The sequence below is a fragment of the Panthera leo genome, chromosome C1 (assembly GCF_018350215.1).
Source record: "Panthera leo isolate Ple1 chromosome C1, P.leo_Ple1_pat1.1, whole genome shotgun sequence".
Lineage (NCBI taxonomy): Eukaryota > Metazoa > Chordata > Mammalia > Carnivora > Felidae > Panthera > Panthera leo.
In genome coordinates, this window is record NC_056686.1 from 14,998,647 (window position 1) to 15,021,513 (window position 22,867).

The 22,867-nt window shown below is 52.6% G+C and overlaps 2 protein-coding genes across 8 annotated transcripts in view; both read right to left on the reverse strand.

The window, feature by feature from the left end:
* Nucleotides 1-844: 844 nt before the first annotated feature.
* On the reverse strand, nt 845-8,502 carry DDOST (dolichyl-diphosphooligosaccharide--protein glycosyltransferase non-catalytic subunit). The gene is made up of 11 exons (XM_042949181.1): nt 8,233-8,502; nt 7,913-8,023; nt 4,603-4,689; nt 3,688-3,791; nt 3,459-3,553; nt 3,081-3,174; nt 2,690-2,838; nt 2,175-2,322; nt 1,576-1,696; nt 1,361-1,467; nt 845-1,269 (listed from the first exon to the last, which is right to left on the reverse strand). The coding sequence occupies exons 1-11, from the start codon at nt 8,384-8,386 to the stop codon at nt 1,120-1,122; spliced, it is 1,320 nt and encodes a 439-aa protein (XP_042805115.1). The 5' UTR covers nt 8,387-8,502; the 3' UTR covers nt 845-1,119.
* Nucleotides 8,503-10,878: 2,376 nt separating this feature from the next.
* KIF17 (kinesin family member 17) overlaps nt 10,879-22,867 on the reverse strand; it is a 47,970-nt gene continuing 35,981 nt past the window's right edge. For 4 of the 7 annotated variants that reach the window (XM_042951849.1, XM_042951852.1, XM_042951850.1 and 1 more), the window contains 4 exons: nt 17,209-17,467; nt 15,884-15,954; nt 12,530-12,647; nt 10,879-11,610 (listed from right to left, as the gene is read on the reverse strand). In XM_042951849.1, coding sequence (XP_042807783.1) covers nt 11,432-11,610; nt 12,530-12,647; nt 15,884-15,954; nt 17,209-17,467 — 627 coding nt within the window. In that variant the 3' untranslated portion in view covers nt 10,879-11,431. Of the gene's footprint in view, nt 11,611-12,529; nt 12,648-15,883; nt 15,955-17,208; nt 17,468-22,867 lie in introns of those variants that run through there. The other 3 variants (XM_042951851.1, XM_042951848.1, XM_042951854.1) reach the window with 2 other exon arrangements.

Below are 22,867 nucleotides of genomic sequence, written 5' to 3' on the forward strand. Positions count from 1 at the left end.
GTCTGTTAGGTCTGGAGGTGAGGCTGAGTGAGGCCCAGACGTGTGCCTCCCCCCCACCTTCCAGAGGGCCCAGCAAGGCCGTGCCTGTTGGTGGCAGAGCATGACTCCAAGAAGGGACTGCGGCTTGTCTGAGAGTGGCAGCCATGAATCAGCCTGCATGCTTCCTGAGCTAAGGCAGACATCTGCCCAGGTCGGTATATTCGGGTGTCAGAATGAAAACATCCAGTGAGGCCTGAGAAGTAGGAAGCCTCTGCACTTCAGTCATGCATTCTGGAAAGCTCTGGGGTGTCTCTGCGGAAGCATTTCCACTGAGCTCCTCCAGCTACTAAATCGAGTCTAGTGGAGCTAGAAGTAAAGAAATGGAAGTTAACCGTGTAGTGTTTTATTGCTAATCAGCCTTTTGACCAGCATTTCTTATAGAAATCGTGAAGAATTAAATGCACATTTTCAACTGCAGAAGACGTTATTTGCTTTGAATTGAGTACGTGGCTTTAAGAGTGATCTTTATACACCGTAATAGAGAACAATGAGGAAGGGATTTCACGTGATTTTACACCTGCTTTTTAGGACTACAGCTACTGACTAAAGCAAGGTGAACGTATATTTTAGGTTCCTTTCAAAGAAGCAATTCTGTAATTCTATTAAGTCAAGCGCTGTTACCCCAATTTCCCCACCGGCCTCAGTGCGTTATTAACCTTCTCTTCTCCCCCGAGAAGTGAGGAAGTGTCGTGATTTCACACTTAAGGAAAATACGGTTGGCGACACTTAGAGGCCACTTACTATTTTGTGTCTTGTTGCTGAACAGCATCCCCACCACAGCAAAGCACACGGGAGCCACATCAAATTGGAGGGCAAGGCTTCTTTTTATCTTAGAAATGAGAGTGACCACACATGGAAAATACCACTTAGCATTAGGTGGAAAAACTCAACATAAAAATCACCCCCCAACCCCCACCCCCTCGGTACTCAGTGCCGTGTCTCCCACTGAGGTGAGACTCTGCCACCGTCCCACAGCTTAAAAAAACAAACAAGTGAAACACACACAACACCATAAAAAGACAACCCAACCCTACGTAACCCCCATCTGCATGTTTTGAGGAGTCCCAGGGCTCGGCCGCCTCAGTCGGACTTCTCCTTCTCCTTCATGTGCAAGAAGACCGTGCTGAAGATAAAGAGCCCCAGCATCATGGAGAAGGCGCTGGCGTAGTACGGGTAGGCCGAGGGGATGAAGCGCTCGTACTGCGTGTGTTGGAGCGGCCGCACCGACACCTGCAACACGACGGAGGGGACAGGCCCCGGCCACTCAGCAGCCCAGGCGAGGCCCACTCCGGCCGAAAAGGGGACCGTGACTTTGGCTCACCTGAGTGGAAGAGTGCAAGTGCGTGTAGCCTAGCCGGTTGTAATCCACTTTAAACTGGAACACTCCATACACATCGGGCAACTTGAACTGGACGCTGTATTTGCCACCTGTGGGGGGAGCCGAGACCACCAGGAGGGGTGTCTCCGTCAGCCTCACGAGAGCGAGCACCGCGGGACCGTCGTCCTGCCGCTGTCCCCCGTGAGAGCACTACTTGCCTTTCTTCTTCAAGAAGGTCCTCACGAAAGGATCGATGCGGACAAACTCTAGCTGGATGTCATCACCATCAAAGGGGACCCATCTGCCATTTGAGAGCTGCTCAATCACGATGCTGTACTCCTGAGACGACAGGCCGGTCGGCCGGGGGAGTCACCACCCTCGGAGCAGCACCGAGTCCCTCGTGGACCCGGCAGGAACCCCCGGGCGAGCCCCCGCTCCCCAGCCCGCTAATGCCCCTCTCCACACCTCGGCCCTGGACCACCACCGTCTGCACCCAGACTGCCCCACTCGCGGACGGGCCGGGCACCGTCAGGGAGCCCTGCCGCCACCTTCGCTGCAGTCTCCACCCCTCTCCCCCCAACCAGCAGAACGCACCAGCAAAGCCCTCCCGCTTCTACACCTCCACGACAAACCCACACCTCTTCACGCCTCTTTAGACACTGGCTTGTGCACCGGGCCCTCTGCACCTACGCTTTCTTAGGAGTAGAGATTAATTTATTCATCCTTATTTAGGCCACTAAATATTCAATAAACGCTTCTGAGCTAAAGCAACCTGGCCCAAACCACAGGGGTCCCTCCTGCTCCAAGACGCTCTTACCACTAGGTCAGTGACGGTGTAGGCGTTGGGTGGGGCGGTCTCACCCACCCGATGGTGGGACACGGGCCCCACACGGAGGACACCCTCCTCCTTGAACACCCAGCGGGAGAGGGCCACAGCTAGCTCGTAGTTGCCCGTCTGGGAATACCTGCAGAAGGGGCAAACGGGAGGCTAGGGGCCCGGAACCGACTTGTTTACAGCGATGCCTGACAGTCACGATCCATGGAGACAAACTGCCTGAAACTAGCTTCTGCCTGGAGACCATATGTATCTAGGTATCCTGCTTCAAGGGAACAGGGAAAAGAGGTCAGGTGGTGTTGCTGTGGGGTCACCTTCACAACAAACACACTCGCTGAAACATCTCCGGGTAAGCCGCTGCCACCTTGAAAAGTCTAGGGTACCAACACAGCAACGAAGTCTTCAACCCAAAGACACCTGGCCTCCGACGCTTCCAGCTGGAAGGCTCCTCCTTCCCCAGCACCAGACCACACGCCCCCGAGCCCGCCAGCACCCACCTCTGGGAGCCGGGCGCAGCCTTCTGCACCGCCGAGTTGAAGAAGGCATCGCTGAAGAAGTCCAGGGAGCCGCTGAAGACGACCCGGGCGTTGTTCCTGGCCTGGAGCCCGGCAATGAGCAGGGTGTTCTTCCCCACCGCGTGGGGGTACTGGGAACAACAGAGGGCTGTCATCCAGGAGAGCCCGGGGAAAGGACAGGCAGCTGGGCCTCTGGGGCAAGAGGACAGCAGGCCGGACGTCAACCTGAGGGCGGCACCGGAGGCCCCGACGCCTCTGCCCCTTCCTGCTCCCAGCAACCTCTCCTTCACCAGCCTCCGCCCCGTGTGCTCTCCTGCTTACTCCTGCCCGTCTTCACATACCCGGAGGCCTCAAGGCTGCAACGGCCCCTCACCTGGGTGATAGGTTTATCCGGGAAGAAGGAGTAAGACGTGGAGGAGCCCGTCAGGATGTCCAACACCAAAGGATTGTCAGGATCGGCCACCATCCTACAGAAGCAAAGGAGAACACCCCACAGGGACCCTGAGAACTGAGCTCAAGGACCTGGGTCCCGAAGGGTCACTTCTTCACAGGGACGAGTCCTGCTTTCTCAGCAGTCGCGCGCCTGCTACGCCACTAGCTCTCCTCTCGCTGCAACAACGAAGTCTGACTCTGAGTGTCCTAAATTAATCTCTCCCCTCTCCTCCAGGGATAGGAATGCCCCTAAACCATCAAGGGTGGGTTAGTTTCCCATCCTCCCCAGGTTTCTAGCGCCCTGGGCCTGCTCACTCACCCAACACCTCGAAAGAGGATGGGGTTCAGAGATGATCTCCCAACAATGGTTGGGGCCTTCAGCAGGTTCTCGGGGTCGGCCACAATGAGCGTGTGCTGCGGCAACAGAGGGAGATGGGGGTCAGGAAAAGGCGCCTCCACGCCAGGGACTCCCTTCCTACTCCCTCTCGGTTTCCAGGCTGAGCCCTGGTGGAAGGGCCCCAAACCTGGAAGGTAACGGGCCTGATTACCTGGCCAAGGTCTGAGATGTCGTAGTTGTGATGGTCAATGACGGCTGTTTTCTCCTCGTCGAACTCGATCCCACACTCACTGCCCAGCTCTCGAAGAGGGTCACCTGCAAAGACCCAAGAAATGCCTGGTTTAACCCTTACAGGTGGGCCCTGGGCCAAGCAGTGTCGCTTCCCTGGCCTCCTGGTGACTCACCCTCTCCCAGTCACCCTTAGGCCCTGCCACTTCCCCAGGCCGTGCTCAGCCCCAACTGGACAGCTGGACAACAGCACGGTTTTCTGCCTGCAGGGGTCAGAACCTGAATCAGTAACACGGAGAACCACCTGGTCCTCTGCCCACAAATACACAAAACCCCCCATTGAGGCAAAGTCATAACCTCAGGCAGACTTGACCTGAATGAGCCTGGCTTCACGGGACTTCTCTCCTCCTCCTCATCACCCCAGTCTGTCAACACTGGGAAAAACAAAATGAGACTGGCCGGGTGCTGACACCAACCAAAGCTGCGGGATACGCGTGCAGGCTCCAGAATACTGCTCTCTCCCTACTTCCAAGTATGTTTGAAAATTTCCAAAATAGGGAACAACAACAAAAAAAACAATCTGTCAAATTACTCTGGGTTCTGCCCAAGTAGCCAGCCCCATCTTTTCTTTCTGTAAGGGAAGGCCCACCAACACAAACAAAAACAAAGGGAAAAAACCAAACTGGGAAAAAACAGGGTTCCCAGCCCATAAAAGGCCCCACATCTCCCTGGTCCTGGTGACAGGAAAGCACAGGAGGAGGTGAATGGCTCTGTAGTTCCCTCGCTCCCTGACCAGGCCCACCCAGTGAACACCAATCTGGCAACTTCCATTTGTAAAGCTTGCCAAGCTTCCTGGAGAAACGCTGGAAAGCACCAGACCTTCGCAGGTCAGACTTACCAATGTCTGAGCTGGCAGCTACCAGGACACTGCCTCCACCGTCAATAAAGGTACTGATGGTCTCCACGTTGATGTTGCCTCCGAAATCTGAAAGAAGCACCAGACTCGGTGACCCAGACGGCCCCTCTGACATTTGAGCGGGGGAGAGTGGCCCACAGACTAGCCACAGTCCATCCCAGAACAGCCCTCTAGAGGCCCAGAACGAGAAAGACATTTACCACAGATGCCCGTCTTCCCAAAGTGAAGATCCAACAGTAACAACTTGAATTCATAAACTTTTAACTTACAGAAGTATGGACGATATAGTCAAACACCTACCAATTACAGATGTCAAGTTACTTATATACATTTGGAGTCACGTTCAAAATATATGTTTAGAAGTGCTGCGTTTTCTCAGCTACATTTCATGATACAACTTCATTCAAACTCCTCACCTGCACCTTTCACATGAGTATCTCTGTCTTCGCCAGAGTCACTTTGGGCTAACACAGTTTTCCAGAGCCCATCAATTTCACTTCCGTCTCAACTGAGACAGAGTGCCCCTGGGTCTGAGGACGACGCAGTCACAAGTACTCATTTGCCAACACGCACGTTTTTTTCCTGTTAACCCTACAGATTTAGATCCATGAGAGACAGAACCAGTTTGTAGACTGCTTTTATTAAAGCGATCACCAAAAAGGCTCAACTTCCAACGTTTGTACTTATGAGATGATCTTTGTTTTGTCAATCAGTCCGGTCAGGTGACTATCACAAGCATCCAGAACTGGACCAAGAGTCTTCCCCAAAGTACACCCTGAGGTTCAACATAAAATAATGGAGGGAATGCTCAGGAATTCATGTAGTACATGCAGAGAAGGCAAAAAAGGGACAAAGATGGGAGGGGGAAGCTATTATATAAAGGTCGGTCAGGGAAGACCTGGGCAAGTAGCATTTGAGGTGTGAGAGTGACCCAGGCAGCACGGGGGGCGTTAAGGAGGACAGGTACGAGGTCCCCAAGGCAGGTGAGCCTGTCCCAGCAAGAAGCCCAGTGTGGCCGAGCCGGAGTAGGGAGGGGGGAGCAAAAGCACACGTGGCGGTGCTGAAGCAGGAGGGGCAGCTCACAGGGCTTTACAGGCCCCGTGAGGTTGGCCATAAAGAGGAGCCGCTGGAGGTTTTGAGCACGACCCCAACATGCCCCGATTTACAGTTTTAAAGAACAATTCTGGCAGCTGGGTGAAGAATCGGGTACAGGGGACCAGGGTGGAAGCACAGCAGTGGATTAGAAGGCCACCGTGATAATCAGGGCAGTGAGGAACAGAGGGAAGGCGGGGGGGGGGAGGGAGGGGCGAGGGAGGTGGGAGACGGGGTGGGCTTACACTCCTGAAGGCACAGTCAGCAGGGCCTGTGACAGGCCGGATATGGGGAGAGAGAGGGGTGCTAAGGACAACCCCAAGATCTCTGGCCCAAGCAACTGGAAGGACGAAAGTGCCATGTGCGGAGACTGGATACGGAAGTCTGTCCATTACACATCCATTACCAGTCGGAAATGAGTCCGTAATAGGACTTTGTGAAGATGCAACTGTGAGAATGGCCCTCTTTTCTGAGAGGTAATTTTGAGAGAAAGACAAAAAAGCAACTTCCCTTACCTTCAGGCACAGACAGAACATCTTGTATCTGGGGACTTTACCTACATCCAGAAGGCCATCTATCCACCCACCCACAGAGAGGCCTACAGAGAGGCCAGGCAGAGTCTTAGACAATTTCAAAAGCAGCTCCTGGTAGAATACAGTAGACAGTGGTTCCCAACCAGGGGCAATTTTGCCCTGAAGGGCCATGTCTGGAGATGCTGCTAAGCATCTTACAGTGCACAAGACAGCCCCCTACAAAGAATTATCCAGTCCGAAATGTCAAGAAGTGCCACTGTTGAGAAATCCTTCTAAAGAGGAAAAGAACCCAGACTGTAAGAGATACCTGGGCTTGAATCTAGGCAATTCTGCCTTCCTGAGCTCATGTGCCCATCTATAAAATAGAACCCTGTTTTTTCAGGATCATTCTTCCGTGACCATCACTGCATGTGACTTGAGAGCCTCCTAATCCCCGAGCTGGCGAGGAACCCAGGGATACACGGAGAAGGACGCCAGCGTTCTCACACCCAAGAGGGCTAACAGAGATTACAGTATCACAGAAGGGCCCTCAGAGCCAGGGCCAAACTCTTACACCGAACCCCCCTGCCTCCACCAGCACACGTAAGCCTGTGGGGCTTACCCTGATAGGGGCAGAAAGGGTAGGACAGTGATGTGGGGCAGGGCTTTAAACAACACTAAATCTCAGAGAGACTTCTTGCCTTTCCAACGATTTTCTAAGCTTGCTCCATCAAAGAGAATATCTTAGTTTGATACTGATCTTAACACTTCTTTAACATTTGCTAATTGCCTTTATAGTTCCTTCCACTGAAAGGTAAGGATCCTGGTTTTCCATTTTTAGTAGTGCTATTGAGTTCACTACTAGCTTCCTTTTTAAACGATGTTACAGTTTGTTGTTTTTTTCTTTTTTTAAGGGGTCAATGTAAAGAAAGCGTTAGGTAATTATTAACAGGTGATATGGAATACAGTAAAAATCAGGAAGGAGGTACGGAAATGACTAAGATTTGAGAAACACTGTTTAGGCTCTCTGACCTTCCCAAAGCGAGAGCCTAGCTCAGCCTCCCCCCGACCTGTCTGACCACAGCTTCCTTCCGTCTCCTGACATCCCCATCCATCTGAGCACAACTTGTAGGCTGTCACAGGAATACCGAAGTAGCACTTGGATAAGCCGGTGAAGATACGCATTCTGTTCCACAACCAGCCCTCCACTAGGCCGTGCACATACCCAGCCAGCCTCAAATTGGGGGTTGGGCTAGATTATGGCTCATGTTCTTTTTCAACTCTGAAACTGAATCCTTCTGAATTCATAGAATCAACCATCAGGAGGCTTCTGTAGGCAAACTATATTAATAGCATGCCACTTCCCCTATCCACACAGGCCAACCCAGGCTGGGGGTGCTCTCCATCTTTCTATCAGGCCCTTTATAAGGAAACCCCTTCCCAGAGTAGCAGGGCCTGCTGTTCCATGGTCTGTGCAACACTTGACCCCACAACCCTCAGCTGTGTCTTTAAGAAAGGATGTTCCCTCCCGGGCCCAGGTTAGAAGTGAACATTTTCCTCCTCCCTGGCAAGCAGCACTGCCAGGGCTGGTGACCCATGCCATGACCCAGAAAATGCACAAGACCCAGAAGAAAGCGATCGATCGTGGGCCTTGAAGCCCAGTTCTGGGAGCGACGCGCAGCACTTACCTTCCACCGAAGGGGAGAAGATGATGAGATTGTCATAGAGGAACTCCCCGTACTTAATGAGGGACAGGCTGGGGTCATCTGCGGTCTTGAACGTGAGTTCAAAAGCCCTGTCTGGACGAGAAGAAAACAGGGCGCTGAGGCAGACGGCACGCCAGGGGAAACCACCACTGCAAGGGTCACGACCGCCCCCGCAAGCGAGAGGCCAGAGCTCGCAGCTCCCTCGTGGAAAACCAGTAGGAGGGAGGGTGGTCGCTGCCCTCGGGCTCGGGAGCCTTTCCAACCCGACTGTCCCCCACCGCCCCCTCGGCTCCCGGTCTCACCCTTCAGGCTTCGGAAGAAAAGCGAGTGCGTCTCCCGCAGGTTGAGGTTGTCCAGCAGCACTAAGGTGCGGGGACCGCTAGCGCAGACCGGGCCAAGCAAGGGCAGCAGCAGCCACAGGAGAGACCAAGCGCGGGCCGCGGCGCCGGCCTCCATTTTGCGCTTCCTGCCGAGAACCCAGGCACCCGGGCACCGGAAGTGCCCCGTCTACGCTGCCCAATCGCAGTCCGTGGACTTAGAGTAACACCTGGAAACGATCCGGGTAGGCTGTGGCCGGGGGTTCCGAGCCGCTGCTGCGCGGGAGAAGAGCGGGTTAGCACCACCGGAAGTGCCCCGGTTGGAGGCGGGCTCTCTGAATCCTATTGGCGGAAGGGGCGTGAGGTTCCGCCCCCCCAAAGGAAAAGGCTCAATCCTAGAAAGACAGCTCTGCGACCGCAGCCAATCAACAAGGCCGAGCGCCCTTAGGCTCCGCCCAGGCCGGACTCCCGCCGGGAGCCCAGATCCCGCCTCCTCATCAGGCGGGCTTGTCCCTTACGGGACCCGGAGAGGTGGTGGCCAATTGGAACCACCTCCTCGATGCTCCCTGGCTGTGTCATCACTGGCCCAGGGCAGACTGAGGACTAGAAACCAGGCCCCATCTCCATCTCCAGGGAGGAAAGGGTTGGAAAACTAAGATCAGGGCTAGGATACTTTGAATCTCCTGTCACTAATGGACCCAGCGGCCTGGGGACGGGCCTGACCTACCAGGCCTGGTGGCCCATGCTGGAGGCAGCTGGAGAGGCGGCGAACTGGCTTCCCGATGAAAACGCTGTAGCTGGGTTCATTTCTCAGCTCCGCCTCTCACCACCCCTGCTGCTGGGGCATTTCACTTCTCTCCGGGCCACTTTCCTAGGCTGGAAATAGAAATAATAGCGAGGCTCAGCCCTCCCACTTACCTGCGTGCCTTTGGAAAAGCTGAGCTCGCGGGAGCTCAGGGGCAGGTTTTGAAGCACTTCGTGCCGAGTGTGGCTCAGCCTCCCCTCAGTAATGCTAGCTTCTAAATTGATGGGGGGGCACCTGGCTCACCTCAGCCCCACCACGGGTCTAAGTAAAAGCAGCTCCAAGGCTGGGTCCCAACCACAATCTTGGGGCAAATAGCGACGGTGGAGACAGAAGGCAGCTGTTCTTTTCTGACCTTTCACACTTGCCCACCCAAAAGAATGTTGGGGCAAAAGTCAGAACCTCCCTCCCTCCATCTCCTTAACTGAATCTACCTCCTCTCCATCTCCGGCTGGTTCCACTGAGAGTTAAGCCTCACCCCCACCCTGGGCGTCCCAGCCCAGCCCTCCTACCCTTCTGCATACAATGCCACATCAGTTCACCTTGAACTCAGATCTGATGATGCCTGTAGGTGGCTTAGGAGTCCCACTGCTCAGGGTCACCCAGGGCTCCTCACGCTCAGGTCTCCACTGAAACTGAACTCAGCAACCTCCTTCTCCGGCTCTGCTCAGAACTATCCATGCGGTAAGTCTCCAACCTTTAACACACTCCGCTTCCTCACTCGCCTTTGCGCACACGGCAACCACTCCCACCCCGGCCATTCCCTTCTTAAGCCTCCCAGGCTTTTATGGTAGCTCCGCCCTTCACGAGGACGCTTTTCCCCCCATAAAGCCCTGACCTTTCTTCCTCTCAATGGTGTACCGCAGCCTGCCTCTGGTTAAACTCATCTCTGGTTACCAGAGCACCTTCCACCCCAGCTTCTCCAGGGCATGAGCTCCTTCGCCCAGGCACGTGGCTTGTGGGACCCACCACGCTAATTAGTGCAAAATATGGAGAACGAACGAGGGGGACTAACGCAGAGCACCTGCTATGTACCGGGAACCTCACACGTGAGCTCGTTTCACCTTCACGATACCCCTGGGAGGCAGGTGTTCCCCCTCTCACAGATGGGGCCCAGAGTGCAGTGAGGCCCATCTTCAACCCAAAGCCAAGACTCTTCCCTGAGATTGTGGGGCCCTCCCGCAGGGCAGGCCTGGGATACAATGAGCAAAGGGAGGGGTGTATCCTCAGCCACTGGGGCGGCCTGGGTTCATTTCTGGCCACGTCAGGGCATCCGGTTCCAGCACAGCCCCTGAGGACTGTCAAAACGTGGCCTTCTTCTGACTTTCGGCAAGACACCACCTCTGGTTTCCAAAACAAGGTCTCTGCTCTCCCGAGTCACGGATCCTCTGAGACTCTAATGACAGTTCGGATGCTCTCCCCAGAAAAACGTGCTTGTAGTCATGAGTGCAGGGAGTTGCAGAATCCCTGGAGCCCGTTTGTTTTTAAAGGCATCGGGTAGTTAAGAAACCCTGCTCCAGGGGCACCTGGGTGGCTCAGTTGGTTAAGCGTCTGACCCTTGATTTTGGCTCAGGTCGTGATCTCGCAGCTCCCAGTGAGTTTGAGCCCCACGTCAGGCTCTGCACTGACAGTGTGGAGGCTGTTTGGGATTCTCTCTGCCTCTCCCCTGCTCACTCTCTCTCTCAAAAATAAATAAATAAACTTAAAAAAAAATTTTTTTTTAAAAGAAAGAAAGAAACCCTGCTCCAGAAAGAGCTTCCCTGTGAAGGCCAGGCCGCAGTGGCAGGAGGGGCCCCGGTGACACTGTCAGAGGGTCGGGGAAGGGGAGCTCATCGGTAAAAGGCAGTTTATTGGGGCAGCTTCATGCGGGGCAGCGTCCTCTAGGCCACAGACCGGCCGGGAGAGGGCAGCGTGGCACAGCTGCCCCAGGACTCCCGTGCCCATGCTGCCCAGCTTCCCCCCAGGAAGGCAAGGGGAGGAGGCACCATCGTCCATCTCCAACACACTGTGCTTGATCCATGCGGAAGTGGCTCCCCACTCTGTCGGGGCTGCTGGTGAAAGCCTTGAGGTTTCTGAGCCCATCGAGGCACGGAGGAACACCGGCAGGCTGTGGCAGGTGGCAGGCGGAACACTGGCGAGGCGTGGACAGCCCGAGCGCACCTCTGCGGGGGTGGCCCAGCTTCCCAAGTGCTCATGGTCTGGGCAGAGGAGGCTCTCTGGGTAACAGGGAAGGGAAAGCTCTTCCCAGGGCAAGGGGCCCCCTGGGCTCCCGGACACCGGACACCGTGGGGGCAGGTGGGAGGAGGCCTGGCTGGGGCTGCCCTGGGAGGGCCTGGCACTCTCCGGGAAGCTCAAAGGCAGGGCAGCAGCAGGAGGCCAAGTTCACAGAGGCTCACTGCCGAAGCTGCTTTTGCTTTTCTTACGCTTGACCTTGGTGAAGGGGATGTCGAGGGACTCGAGGCGGAAGGGCCGGGGCTGGGGCATTTCGGGGGCCTGGGTGGGCAAGATGGCCGCGGTGTTGTTGAGTGGGGAGCTGAGGCCGGGGGGAGAGCTGTGATGCGCTGTGGAGAAGGGGGCAGAGGAGCAGGTAAGTCAGGGGTACGGAGAGGGGGAGCCCTGCCCGCTCCACCCAGCCGGAGGCCTGGTCCCACAGCTGGGCCCCCAAAAGGCTTTGGACCAGGAGTGTGGAGTTTTAAAGGCTCAGATCGAGGCAACCTGGGACTCGAGCCAGACAAGCCTGCGTTCAGAGCCCAACTTTGGGGAGCGACTTCTCCCAGAGCCTCAGTTGCCTCATCTGCAACATGGACACAATGCCGGGTCCTCGACTGATGTTCATTTGTCTCCTGTGCCATTTTCCCCTCCTGTTCCTCAACTCTGCTGGATTCCACCTCTTCAGTAGTCTCAGTGTAGGACTGAGATTTGCTTTTCATTGATATTTTATTAGAAACTCTGTGGTCTTTGATTTTGGTTTTAGAAATGAAAGAACGAAGTGATTTGCAATTCTTGCTTTTAAAAGTGTTTCACCTCGGTGGCCCTGCCTGCCCCCTTTGGCTCAATGGGAGAAAGCCACCACACCGGCATCTGCAGAAGCCAGTGAGCAGCTGAGCCAGACCCGTGCGACACGTGCCAGGGCACCGAGCCGCGTGTCACAGGCCTGCTGGGCATCGGGGGAGGCACCAAACACGGCAGCGGTCCGCCGAGAGATGAAGGGGGACAGGAAGAGGGAGGCTGTGCGTTGGGCACGTACTACGTGCCAGGCCCGGGGCTGGGCTGCTTGCCCACCTCATTTCACCTAAGCCCCGAGAAGCAGGTATACCCAACTCAGTGCACAGCTGAGGAAACTGAGGCTCAGAGATGGGAAGGGGTTTTTAACCCGGGCCTGACGCCACTCCACCCATCACGCGACTCCCGGTCGGCAGAGGACCAGGAAGGGCTCTCTCGGGGAGCGGCTGGAGGACAGGAGGTGGGCGGGGCACTCACCGAGGCTCTTCATGAGATCCATGCTGAGGATCTGGCTGGCTCGCTTGGACCGGAAGTAGTTACTGGCAATGTTTTCACTGTCGCTGCGACTGAGCATCAGCTTGTAGCGGTCTTCCTCCTGCCGAGATTCCAGATCCTTGTGGGTCAAGACCCCTTGTTTGTATAGTTCTTACCTCTGCAGGCCCGGGGGGGCTGGGGGCTGCCCTGAGCCTCACTGCCCACACTCCTGGGGTGGGGTCCAGGCAGCTCAGGCCAGGAGAGCCACAGCTCCAGCCGGAGCTACCCAACCCCCCTTCCTTGGTATGGGAATGCCCTTGCCTTGGTTTGCTCTTGGTATGGGTATGCCCTTGCCTTGTTCTCCGTCAGGGGCAAGGGCAATGCCATAGCCCCAACCCATCTCGGCACATTCACAGAACACGTAATACAGTACTCAGCCCATGGTCCCAACCTCTTATCATCAAGGACTGTGATTTGTCACCACTGTAGTGGACTTGTTTTCCTCAGCCTGAATCTCTTCCTTCAAGGACTACCCTTCTCCCCTTTGGCATGGTCCTGCTGAGGCCATCCTTCAGAGCACTGTAATACCACCGCTCCCTCTTGTCCGCCCCCTTGCTGCACAACTGGCCATGTGACCCAGACTGAACCAGTCACAGAAATACATCTTCCAGGGGCGCCTGGGTGGCTCAGTCGGTTGAGCATCCAACGTCAGCTCAGGTCATGATCTCACGGTTCGTGGGTTCGAGCCCCACATCGGGCTCTGTGCTGACAGCTCAGAGCCTGAAGCCTGCTTGGGATTCCGTGTCTCCCTCTCTTTCTGCCCCTCCACCTGCTCACACTCTGTCTCTCTCTCTCTCAAAAATGAAATAAACATTGGGGCGCCTGAGTGTCTCAGTCAGTTAAGCATCCGACTTCAGCTCAGGTCATGATCTCCCGATTCGTGGGTTCAAGCCCCACGTCGGGCTCTGTGCTGACGGCTCAGAGCCTGGAGCCTGCTTGGGATTCTGTGTCTCCCTCTCTCCCTGCCTCTCCCCCATTCATGCTCTGTCTCTCTCTCTCTCTCTCTCAAAAATAAATACATTTAAATTTTTTTTAAAAAAATAAATAAAATAAGTGTTAAAATTTTTTTTTTTTTTTTAAGAAAAGGAAATACATTTTCCAGGGGCACCTGGGTGTCTCAGTCAGTTAAGCATCCAACTCTTGATTTCGGCTCAGGTCATGATCTCTAGTTCGTGGGTTCAAGCCCCATGTCAGGCTCTATGCTGACAGCAGGGAGCCTGCTTGGGATTCTCTGCCTCCCTCTCTTTCTGCCCCTCCCCCACTAGTGTGCATGTGCTCTCTCTCTCTCTCTCTCTCTCAAAAGTAAGTAAACGTTAAAAATTTTTTCGGGGCGCCTGGGTGGCTCAGTCGGTTGAGTGTCCGACTTCGGCTCAGGTCATGATCTCACAGTCCGTGGGTTCGAGCCCCACGTCAGGCTCTGTGCTGACAGCTCAGAGCCTGGAGGCTGCTTCGGATTCTGTGTCTCCCTCTCTTTCTGCCCCTCCCCCGCTCACACTCTGTCTCTCTCTCTCAAAAATAAAGATTTAAAAAAATTTTTTTAATAAAAATTTTTTTTTTTCTGGACATAATCATTGGTCTAAGAGCAGGCCCCTCACCCAGGCCGACTGATCAGAATCTTCCCACAAGTGTTGGTTAAGATGTGGTAAGAGACTGGGTCTCTTCGTCTTGGATCACCAATCGCCAGCGGCCACCTTTCCTGCCACGTAGCCAAAGCCTGCCTGAGTCTGAAGCTAACGTAACGAGGGAAGCAGAACCAAGAGGTGGGGAAACACACAGAAAGTGTGGTGCTTCACAGGGAAGTTTTCTGACCTCTGCTTTGGGGAGGTACATTTCTGTTGTCATGCAAAACGTGGGAGATATGAGAATAAAGTGACTTTAGAATCCCAATTACTGTTTCATAAATCCCTGAGGGCCCTTTGGTCCAAAGACACCAGCAAGGGTCCAGGGAACCAGAATGTACTGCCTGGCCTCTGGGATTGAAGACAAAGCTTCTGTCCTTCACCAGCAGGAGGGGCTGCCTCCTACTTTCCCTTTGGCCATAAGGGCCTTTGAATGAGGGCCAGAGGCGGTGCAGGGTCTGGGCACCAGAATTACATAGAAAGGATCCAGGCTCAGACTCCTGCGTAGGTCCTTTTTTTTTTTTTTTTTTTTTTTAACACTGCAGCACTTTTTCCCCACACAGTGACATGTTGCTGGGGCCTAATGTTCTCCACGTGACAGTAGAAAACTAAAATTTGTCATCTCTTAAAGAATTGAGAATTGTGTACAAAAGCATAAATTAAAAGCATGAATAAATCTACAGTTGTGAATGCAAACCATTTTCCAACTCAAGGCAATTAACAACCCTTGGTGTTCTGCCAGGAAAACATCAGGTAAGAAAGGAAAGTGGGTCCTAAGGCTCAGACCTTCCCAAACCCTGTCAGACCAGCAAGACAGAAATGACCACTGGTCCAGGACTCCTGCCAGCCTCCAGCGAAATCCTGGGACAGGCAGCTCTCAACACATTAATACCCTGCACGGATCAAGAACTTCATGGTAGGGGTGCCCGGGTGGCTAAGTCGGTTGAGTGTCCGACTTCGGCTCAGGTCGCGATCTCACCGTTCGAGTCCCTTGTCAGGATCTGTGCTGACAGTTTGGAGCCTGGAGCTGCTTTGGATTCTGTGTCTCCCTCTCTCTCAAAATTAAATAAACTTTGAAAAAAAATTAAAAGAGAAAAAAGAACCTCATGGTCTAGGGGCACCTGGGTGGTTCAGTCGGTTGAGCGTCCGACTTCGGCTCAGGTCATGATCTCACAGCTCGTGAGTTCGAGCCCCGCGTCGGGCTCTGTGCTGACCGCTCAGAGCCCGGAGCCTGCTTCGGATTCTGTGTCTCCCTCTCTCTCTCTGCCCCTCCCCCACTCATGCTCTGTCTTTGTCTCTCTCTCTCTCTCTCTCTCTCTCAAAAATAAATAAACATTTAAAAAAAAAAAAGGAAAAAGAAATTCATGGACTCGCCGATTCTCAAACCAATGGATTTCTCTTCCATAAGCAGTTTCTCCACCTCGGCCACAAAGTGACTGAGATGCATGTACCAAGGGTTTAAATCAAAGATATGTACGTGGCACTGAACATATACCAATGGAACAGTTAACCTGGACACAAGGTCAAGATCAGCAACAAGCTCTACAATCCAGCGATGATACCAGATCCAAGGACCAAAGAAGCAGCCCAGTGCCCTATAGTAACGCTCACCCACTGCACGGTGGGGACGAAGCCCCGCCAGCTCCCCACGCCTCGCCCCCTCTCACAGAGGCCTTACCATGCCTGCTTCACCGTTGTCTGCGGCAGAGGTTTTGCGGACGACCTTGTTCTGTGGCCCTGTTGGAACTGCTATGAGAAACAAAAGCCCAAGTCACTGCTGCCTGGTCTGAGTGCCAGAGGGACAGGGTGGGTGGCAACAGGTCCCCGAGCTGGCAGGTCAGGACTGGCTCAGGCCTGGGACCAGGGGAGTACACTTCCCAGCCCGAACCAAGGGATGACTTTGGGAAACAGACAATGGGAGGGCTCAGATGTCAAAGCAGCCATTCCCCTGCTTCTAACAGCACAGCAGGCTGGTGGGGGCAGGGGGAACCCCGGGAAGTGGAGCTGGCTGGCCTTCGGGCAGGGGTAGCGTCAGTGCCATCCATAAACATCAGGGATGCGGGACCTAAACGAACATTCTCTTGACGGCGGGGAGGCCCACTGGGGGCCCCAGGGGACATAAGACTCTGCTGCTCCCTAAGTGCTCCCAGACTCATCAGAGGTGGAGGGGCCTTCCAGACCCCCAGCCCCTCCTTTGTGAAGATCAGGGACCAAGGCCCAGAGACAAACAGTGACCTTCATAAAGTCACACAGGAAGTCAGTGGCAAAAGCAGAAGGTGAGCCAGGCCTGGAACTCTGAACGGCCCGGTCCTATCCCCGGTCCTACAACTCCCTGCTCTGCCTGGGACTCTGGCTAAGTCACTCACTCTGAGATTCCATCTCCCGAAATGTAAAATCTTTGTCCTCCATGGGGTTGCTAGGGGATAAGGCTGGGGGACGATCATGACAGTGGTAGAATGTACCACGGGGGCGCCTGGGTGGCTCAGTCGGTTAAGCCTCCGACTCCAGCTCAGGTCATGATCTCACAGTCCGTGAGTTCAAGCCCCGTGTCGGGCTCTGTGCTGACAGTGTGGAGCCTGGAGCCCACTTCCAGTTCTGTGTCTCTCCCTCTCTCTGCCCCTCCCCTGCTCACATTCTTTCTCTTTCTCAAAAATAAATAAACATTTTAAAAAAATGTACGGTGCACTTGGCACGTGCCGGGCATGGCGCTGAGGGTTTTATGGGCATTAACGCGTGTTAAGCCACCCAGCAATGTCTACGGAGGGTGCGGTCACTAATCCCCATTTCACAGACGAGGACACTGAGTCCCAAAGGGGTCACACGGGGCGTGGTGGAACCCGAATTCCAACCCACACGACTTCTCCCTCAGGCCCCCCCTCGCTTTGGAGCCCGGAGCCCCGGGCCTGCTGCGCCCACAGCCAGCAGGGCGGGAGCCCGGGCTCCGGGTCAGCCTGCAGGAGGGCAAACCGTGGGGAAGAGCGAGGGGACGGCCAAGCGCCTGACCTACTGGGAGGCTGGTTTTTACGATGATGGGCTCGGGGATCTTCCAGAAGCCGTTGTCCTCATCCCAGCAGGACTCGCGCCGGATCTTCTCCAGGTTGCTGTAGTTGCAGTCGCGGCGGATGAGAGGCTGCACCTGCTCCAGGAGCTGCTGGAGGAGCATGCAGTCCCGCTCCTGCCGGCGGATGGTGGCCAGGTAATCGATCTTTTCCAGCTCGAACTCCGACTGCAGGTCCTTGATTTCCACCTCCGCCGCCCGAAGCTGAAAGCAGGGGGTGACGATCTCGAGCAGGGAAGACAGCAAGCCCTTTTATCCACCCTCGGCACCCACTGCCCGAGCCTTCAGCCGGGCACCCGTCATCTGTTCGCCGATCCGCTCGTCCGCCCGCGCCCGCCTCCCGTCTGTCCACCAGCACTAAACGAGCACCTACTGTGTCCACAGCTCTAAAGAAAACAGGAAAAGGACTTGCTCCTTAGCCCCCCCGCCCCATGCCAGCCCTCGGAGACGACCCCACACAAACACGTTTTATCTAGGAGCCTCTTAGAAGGCTCCACACATAACACTGCGGAGTCACCACTTCTTAAAAAGTCTCAGAGACTTGTATAAATCCTTTTCCTAAGGGGAGCAGAGCCGTAAACTCTCAGACTCAGTGCTCACAGTCAAGTTACGACGTGACAGACATTGGCTTAAGAGTCAGACCCATCCTGATTTGACCATGGATTCTAGACTTTTGTGATCTGCCCCGGTCACAGGTGACTCCCAGCTGCAACTGTAACCATGCTCTCCCTGAGCCCCAAGATTCCTGGGTGCATAGTCTGTTTCCTTAAAGAGCAGGTACAGTTCGATCAGTGAAGGAGGATGTTTCAAATTCATGGGAATGGTCATCACATGTAACCAGTTGAAAGCAGAGGCTATCTGGTAGGACACAGGTGGGCAATTAATGCTCTATTTCTTGAGGCACCTGGGTGGCTCCGTTGGTTAAGCATCTGATTCTTGATTTCTGCTCCGGCCATGATCTCACAGTTCATGGGTTCGAACCCTGCGTCAGGCTCTGCACTGGCAGTGCAGAACCTGCTTGGGAATCTCTCTCTCCCCTTCTCTCTCTCTGCCCCTCCCCTGCTCCCCACTCACACGTGCTCTCTCTCTCTCCCTCTCAACATAAATAAATAAACTTCAAAAATATATTAAATCCATGTTCCAATCCATGAACATGGGATGTCTTTCCATTTATTTAGGTATTCTTAATTTCTTTCAACAGTGTTTTCTAATTTTTGGCATATAGTTTTACCCTTCTTTTGTTACATTTATTCCTAAGTAGTTTATTCTTTTTGATGTGTTATAAATGGAATTGTTTTCTTAATTTCATTTGCAGGTTGTTCATTGAGAGTATGTAGAAATATAATTGCTTTTTGCTTATTAATCTTGTATCCTGCAACCTTGCTGAAGTATTTTTTTTTTTTTTAGTGGATTCCTTAGGATTTTCTACATAAGATGATGTCATCTGCACATAGAAATCCTTGTACCTATTCCCTTCCAAACTCAATGCCTTTTAAATCACTTTCTTGCCCAAGTGACCTAGCTAGAACCTTCAACCTACTGTGAAACAGAAGTGCTGACAACGGACACCCTTGTCTTCTTTGTCATCTTAGGGGGAAAGCATTAAGTCTTTCACCATTGAGTATGATGTTTTCTGTGGATTTTTCATAGGTGCCCTTTATCAGAATAAAGAAGTTTCCTTCTAGTTCTAGCTTCCTGGGTGTTTTTATCATAACAGATGTTGGTTTTTTCAAATGCTTTTTCTGCATCTACTACGATGATCATATGGGTTTTGTCTTTTATTCTATTGATATGGTATATTGCATTAATTGATTTTTGGATACCAAACTAACCTTGCATTCCTAGGATAAATCCTACTTTGGCATGATGTACAATCTTTTTACATGTTGTTGGATTTGGTTTGCTAGAATTTTGTGGAGCATTTTGTCTCTATATTTATAAGAAATATTAGTCTGTAGTTTTCTTGTTATGTCTTTGTATGGTTTTGTTATCAGGTGATATTGGGCCTATAGAATGAATTAAGAGGTGTTTCCTTCTAGTTCACATGACTTTTTAAAGATACTTTTTAAAGCCCTAGTCTTCACTTTACAAATAAAATCCAGTGAGAAGATGTAATGGGAGAGGATACCCCACAGAGGAAAGCAAATACAAGAAAATATCTAGGTGTGAAATTAACAAGATTATGTTCAAAACCTATGTGAGGAAATTTATAAAACACTCCTGAGTGACATAAAAATTGATCTGAACTAACAGGAGATATACCGTGTTCCCGGATGTGAAAATCCAACCTCATAAACATATCAATACTCTCAAGCTAATTTATAAATATAACATGATTCTGCCAAAAGTTCCACCAATTTTTTTCTTTGTTTCTCTTCATTTTTTTTTAATGTTTTCATTTATTTTTGAGACAGAGAGAGACAGAGCATGAGCAGAGAAGGGGCAGAGAGAGAGGGAGACACAGAATCTGAAGCAGGCTCCAGGCTCTGAGCTGTCCGCACAGAGCCTGACGCGGGGCTTAAACTCCCAAAGCGCGAGATCATGACCTGAGTCAAAGTTGGACGCTTCACCGACTAAGCCACCCAGGCGCCCCATAAAAAGTCAATTAATTTGACAAAGTAAAACTTAAAAAAAAAAAAACTTTTGCGTGGCAAAAATACCATAAAGCATAGTAAAAAGACAAATGAAATTGGAACAGAAATCTTTCTACCTTACATCACAGAGGAAGAAATTGGCGACCGACCAAGGAATATGAATATCCGTAATATAAATTACAATACTCCTGCTGTAAAGAGCTTCTACAAGCGGAGAAGGAAAGGAAGCAGCATCCTTATGGAAAAGGGGTCAAAAGACTTGGGATGAGCACTGGGTGTTGTATGGAAGCCAATTTGACAATAAATTATATCAAATAAATACATACATACATACATACATACATACATACATACATAAAGCGAGCCCAGTACAGAGGGGGAGAACTGCAGCCGTCCCTAAAACATAGGAAGGAATGGCTCAGCCTTGCTCAACAGTAAGCAAAAGGCACATTGCTGAGGCTGTGAGAAAGCGCACTCGTACGGACTAGTGGAAACGCAAAGGGATTCACCCTCAGGGAGGAGAAGTTGGCAAAAGCTACCAAAGTCACATATGCTTTCCTCTCCGTCCAGCTGGAGGAATCGATTCCAATGTATACCTACCCTAAATACAAAAGCAGTGTGCACAAGTTATTCACTACACAGCACTTTTCCCTGGCAAAAGATAGAAAACAATCCAAATGTCCATCAAGAGAGGGCTGCTGGAGGGGCGCCTGGGTGGCTCAGTCGGTTAAGTATCTCGCTTCAGCTCGGGTCATGATCTCACAGTTCGTGGGTTCGAGCCCCACACTGGGCTCTGTGCTGACAGCTCAGAGTCTGGAGCCTGTTTCAGATTCTGTGTGTGTGTGTGTGTGTGTGTGTGTGTGTGTGTCTCAAAAATACATAAACATCGTAAAAAAAAGAGAGAGAGAGAGAGAGAGGGCTGCTGGAATAAACAATGACACACCCTCACAGTGGAGCAGCACCCAGCAGTAAAAAGGAATGGCATATTTCTAGATACCGCTGCCGAGGGACCTCCAGGATGGATCATCATGTGAAAAAGACAAGGCGGAGGAAAGTGTGTTTGTAGCTACTTTTTCTAAGAAGAGGGAGGGCATGTACATGTATGCACAGCAGATTTGTACACACACACACGTATTTGCTTATATTAAAAAACAAAAGTGGGGCGCCTGGATGACTCATTCCATTAAGCATCCGACTCTTGATTTCGGCTCAGGTCATGATCTTGCAGTTTGTGGGTTCGAGCCCCTCATCAGGCTCTGCACTGACAGCACGGAGCCTGCTTGGGATTTTCTCTCTCTCCACCTGCCCCCTCTCTCTCTGCCCCTCTCCCGCTTGTGTGCTCTCTCTCTCTCTCTCTGAAGAATAAATAAATTTTTTAGAAAGTTAAAAAAAAGTTCTGGATACCTGGGGATAATGACAGGGGATAAATCTGATTCTCTCCAGACAGGCCCTCCAAAACAACACACTGAGCAAGGAGAGAAAATAAAACCACCCTGAGCCCAGCCTCATGACCCAAAGACAGAACACCAGCAGCTTCGAAATAACCAGAAGTCCAACAGACAGCTCGTGGGCCCAGCCCACAGCAAGGAGGAGCAGAAAGCACCCAGGAAAGTGTGCAAGGCGGAAGGCAGGGTGATGGAAGGCAGATAAAATCACCCCCCAAAAGAGAAAGCCCCACTCTGAGTGGGAAAATACCAATAATGGATCTGATACTGCGAAACTGATGGAAGAGACTGGAATGTGGGCTGGTCTCTGCAAGACTGAGTCTCTGCAAGTCTCTGTAGAGACTGAGGGGTTAGTCTCTGCAAGGCATTGCTTCTGGAGGGTGCTTAGAGATGGGAGGCCCCTGGAGGTGGAAATCAGAAGTCCTGCAGAAACAAGAGAAAATGCCAAAAGACACAGTGACCCCTCCCACAGAGAGGGAGGGAGAGAGTGAGAATGAGTGGGGGAAGGGCAGAGAGCGAGGGAGAGAGAGGGTCTGAAGTGGGCTCTGCCCTGACAGTACCGAGCCCAATGCAGAGCTTGAACTCATGAACCGTGAGATCATGACCTGAGCTGAGGTCGGGACACTTAACTGACTGAGCCACCCAGGCACCCCTGTGAATATGTTATCTTATGCGGTAGAAAGCACTTTGCAAATGGAAGTAAGGTTATTCATCTGTTGACTTTATTTTTTTTTAATTAAAAAAAATTTTTTTTTGGCAACATTTATTTATTATTGAGAGACAGAGAGAGACACAGCACGAGCATGGGAGGGGCACAGAGAGGAGGAGTCACAGAATTCGGAAGCAGGCTCCAGGCTCTGAGCTGTCAGCACAGAGCCCGACGCGGGGCTCAAACTCACAAACCGTGAGATCATGACCTGAGTCAAAGTTGGACGCTTAACCGACTGAGCCACCCAGGCGCCCCCTAAGCTGTTGACTTTAAACCAGGGAGATCACCCCGGGTCATCTGGTGAGCCCAGTGTAACCACACGGGCCTTGCAGGAGGGGAGCAGAGAGCCAGGCAGAGGACTGGCCTTAGAAGAGACGCTTTAGACAAAGGAGACAAGGGTAGAGTGAGAGAGCTGAAGTCTGGGAGGAGCTGGCCGTGGCTGTCTTTCAGGGGGGCCACGAGCTGGGAAAGGCAGGCAGCTTCTAGAAACAGAATGATCCCCAGCGGCCAGCCAGTGAGGAAATGGGAACTCAGTCCTACAACCACATAGGCTAGAATCCTGTCAACAGGTGTCCTAGAAACAGATTCTTTCCTAGCACCTCCAGAAGGAAACTGACCCTGCCAACACCTTGGCTTCAGCCTTGTGGAATTCTAAGCAGAAGAACCAGCCATGCGGGAGCTGGATCCTGACCCACAGAACCGCGAGATAATAAATTTGTGTTCTTTTAAACAACTCGCTTTGTGGGGATATGCCAGCCACCGCAGCAATAGGGGACGGCATGTATTTAACACTGCACTTCACCATACGAACAGAAGAGTGTGCTATCGACTGAGCAAACCTAGCCAGCAGCCCAAA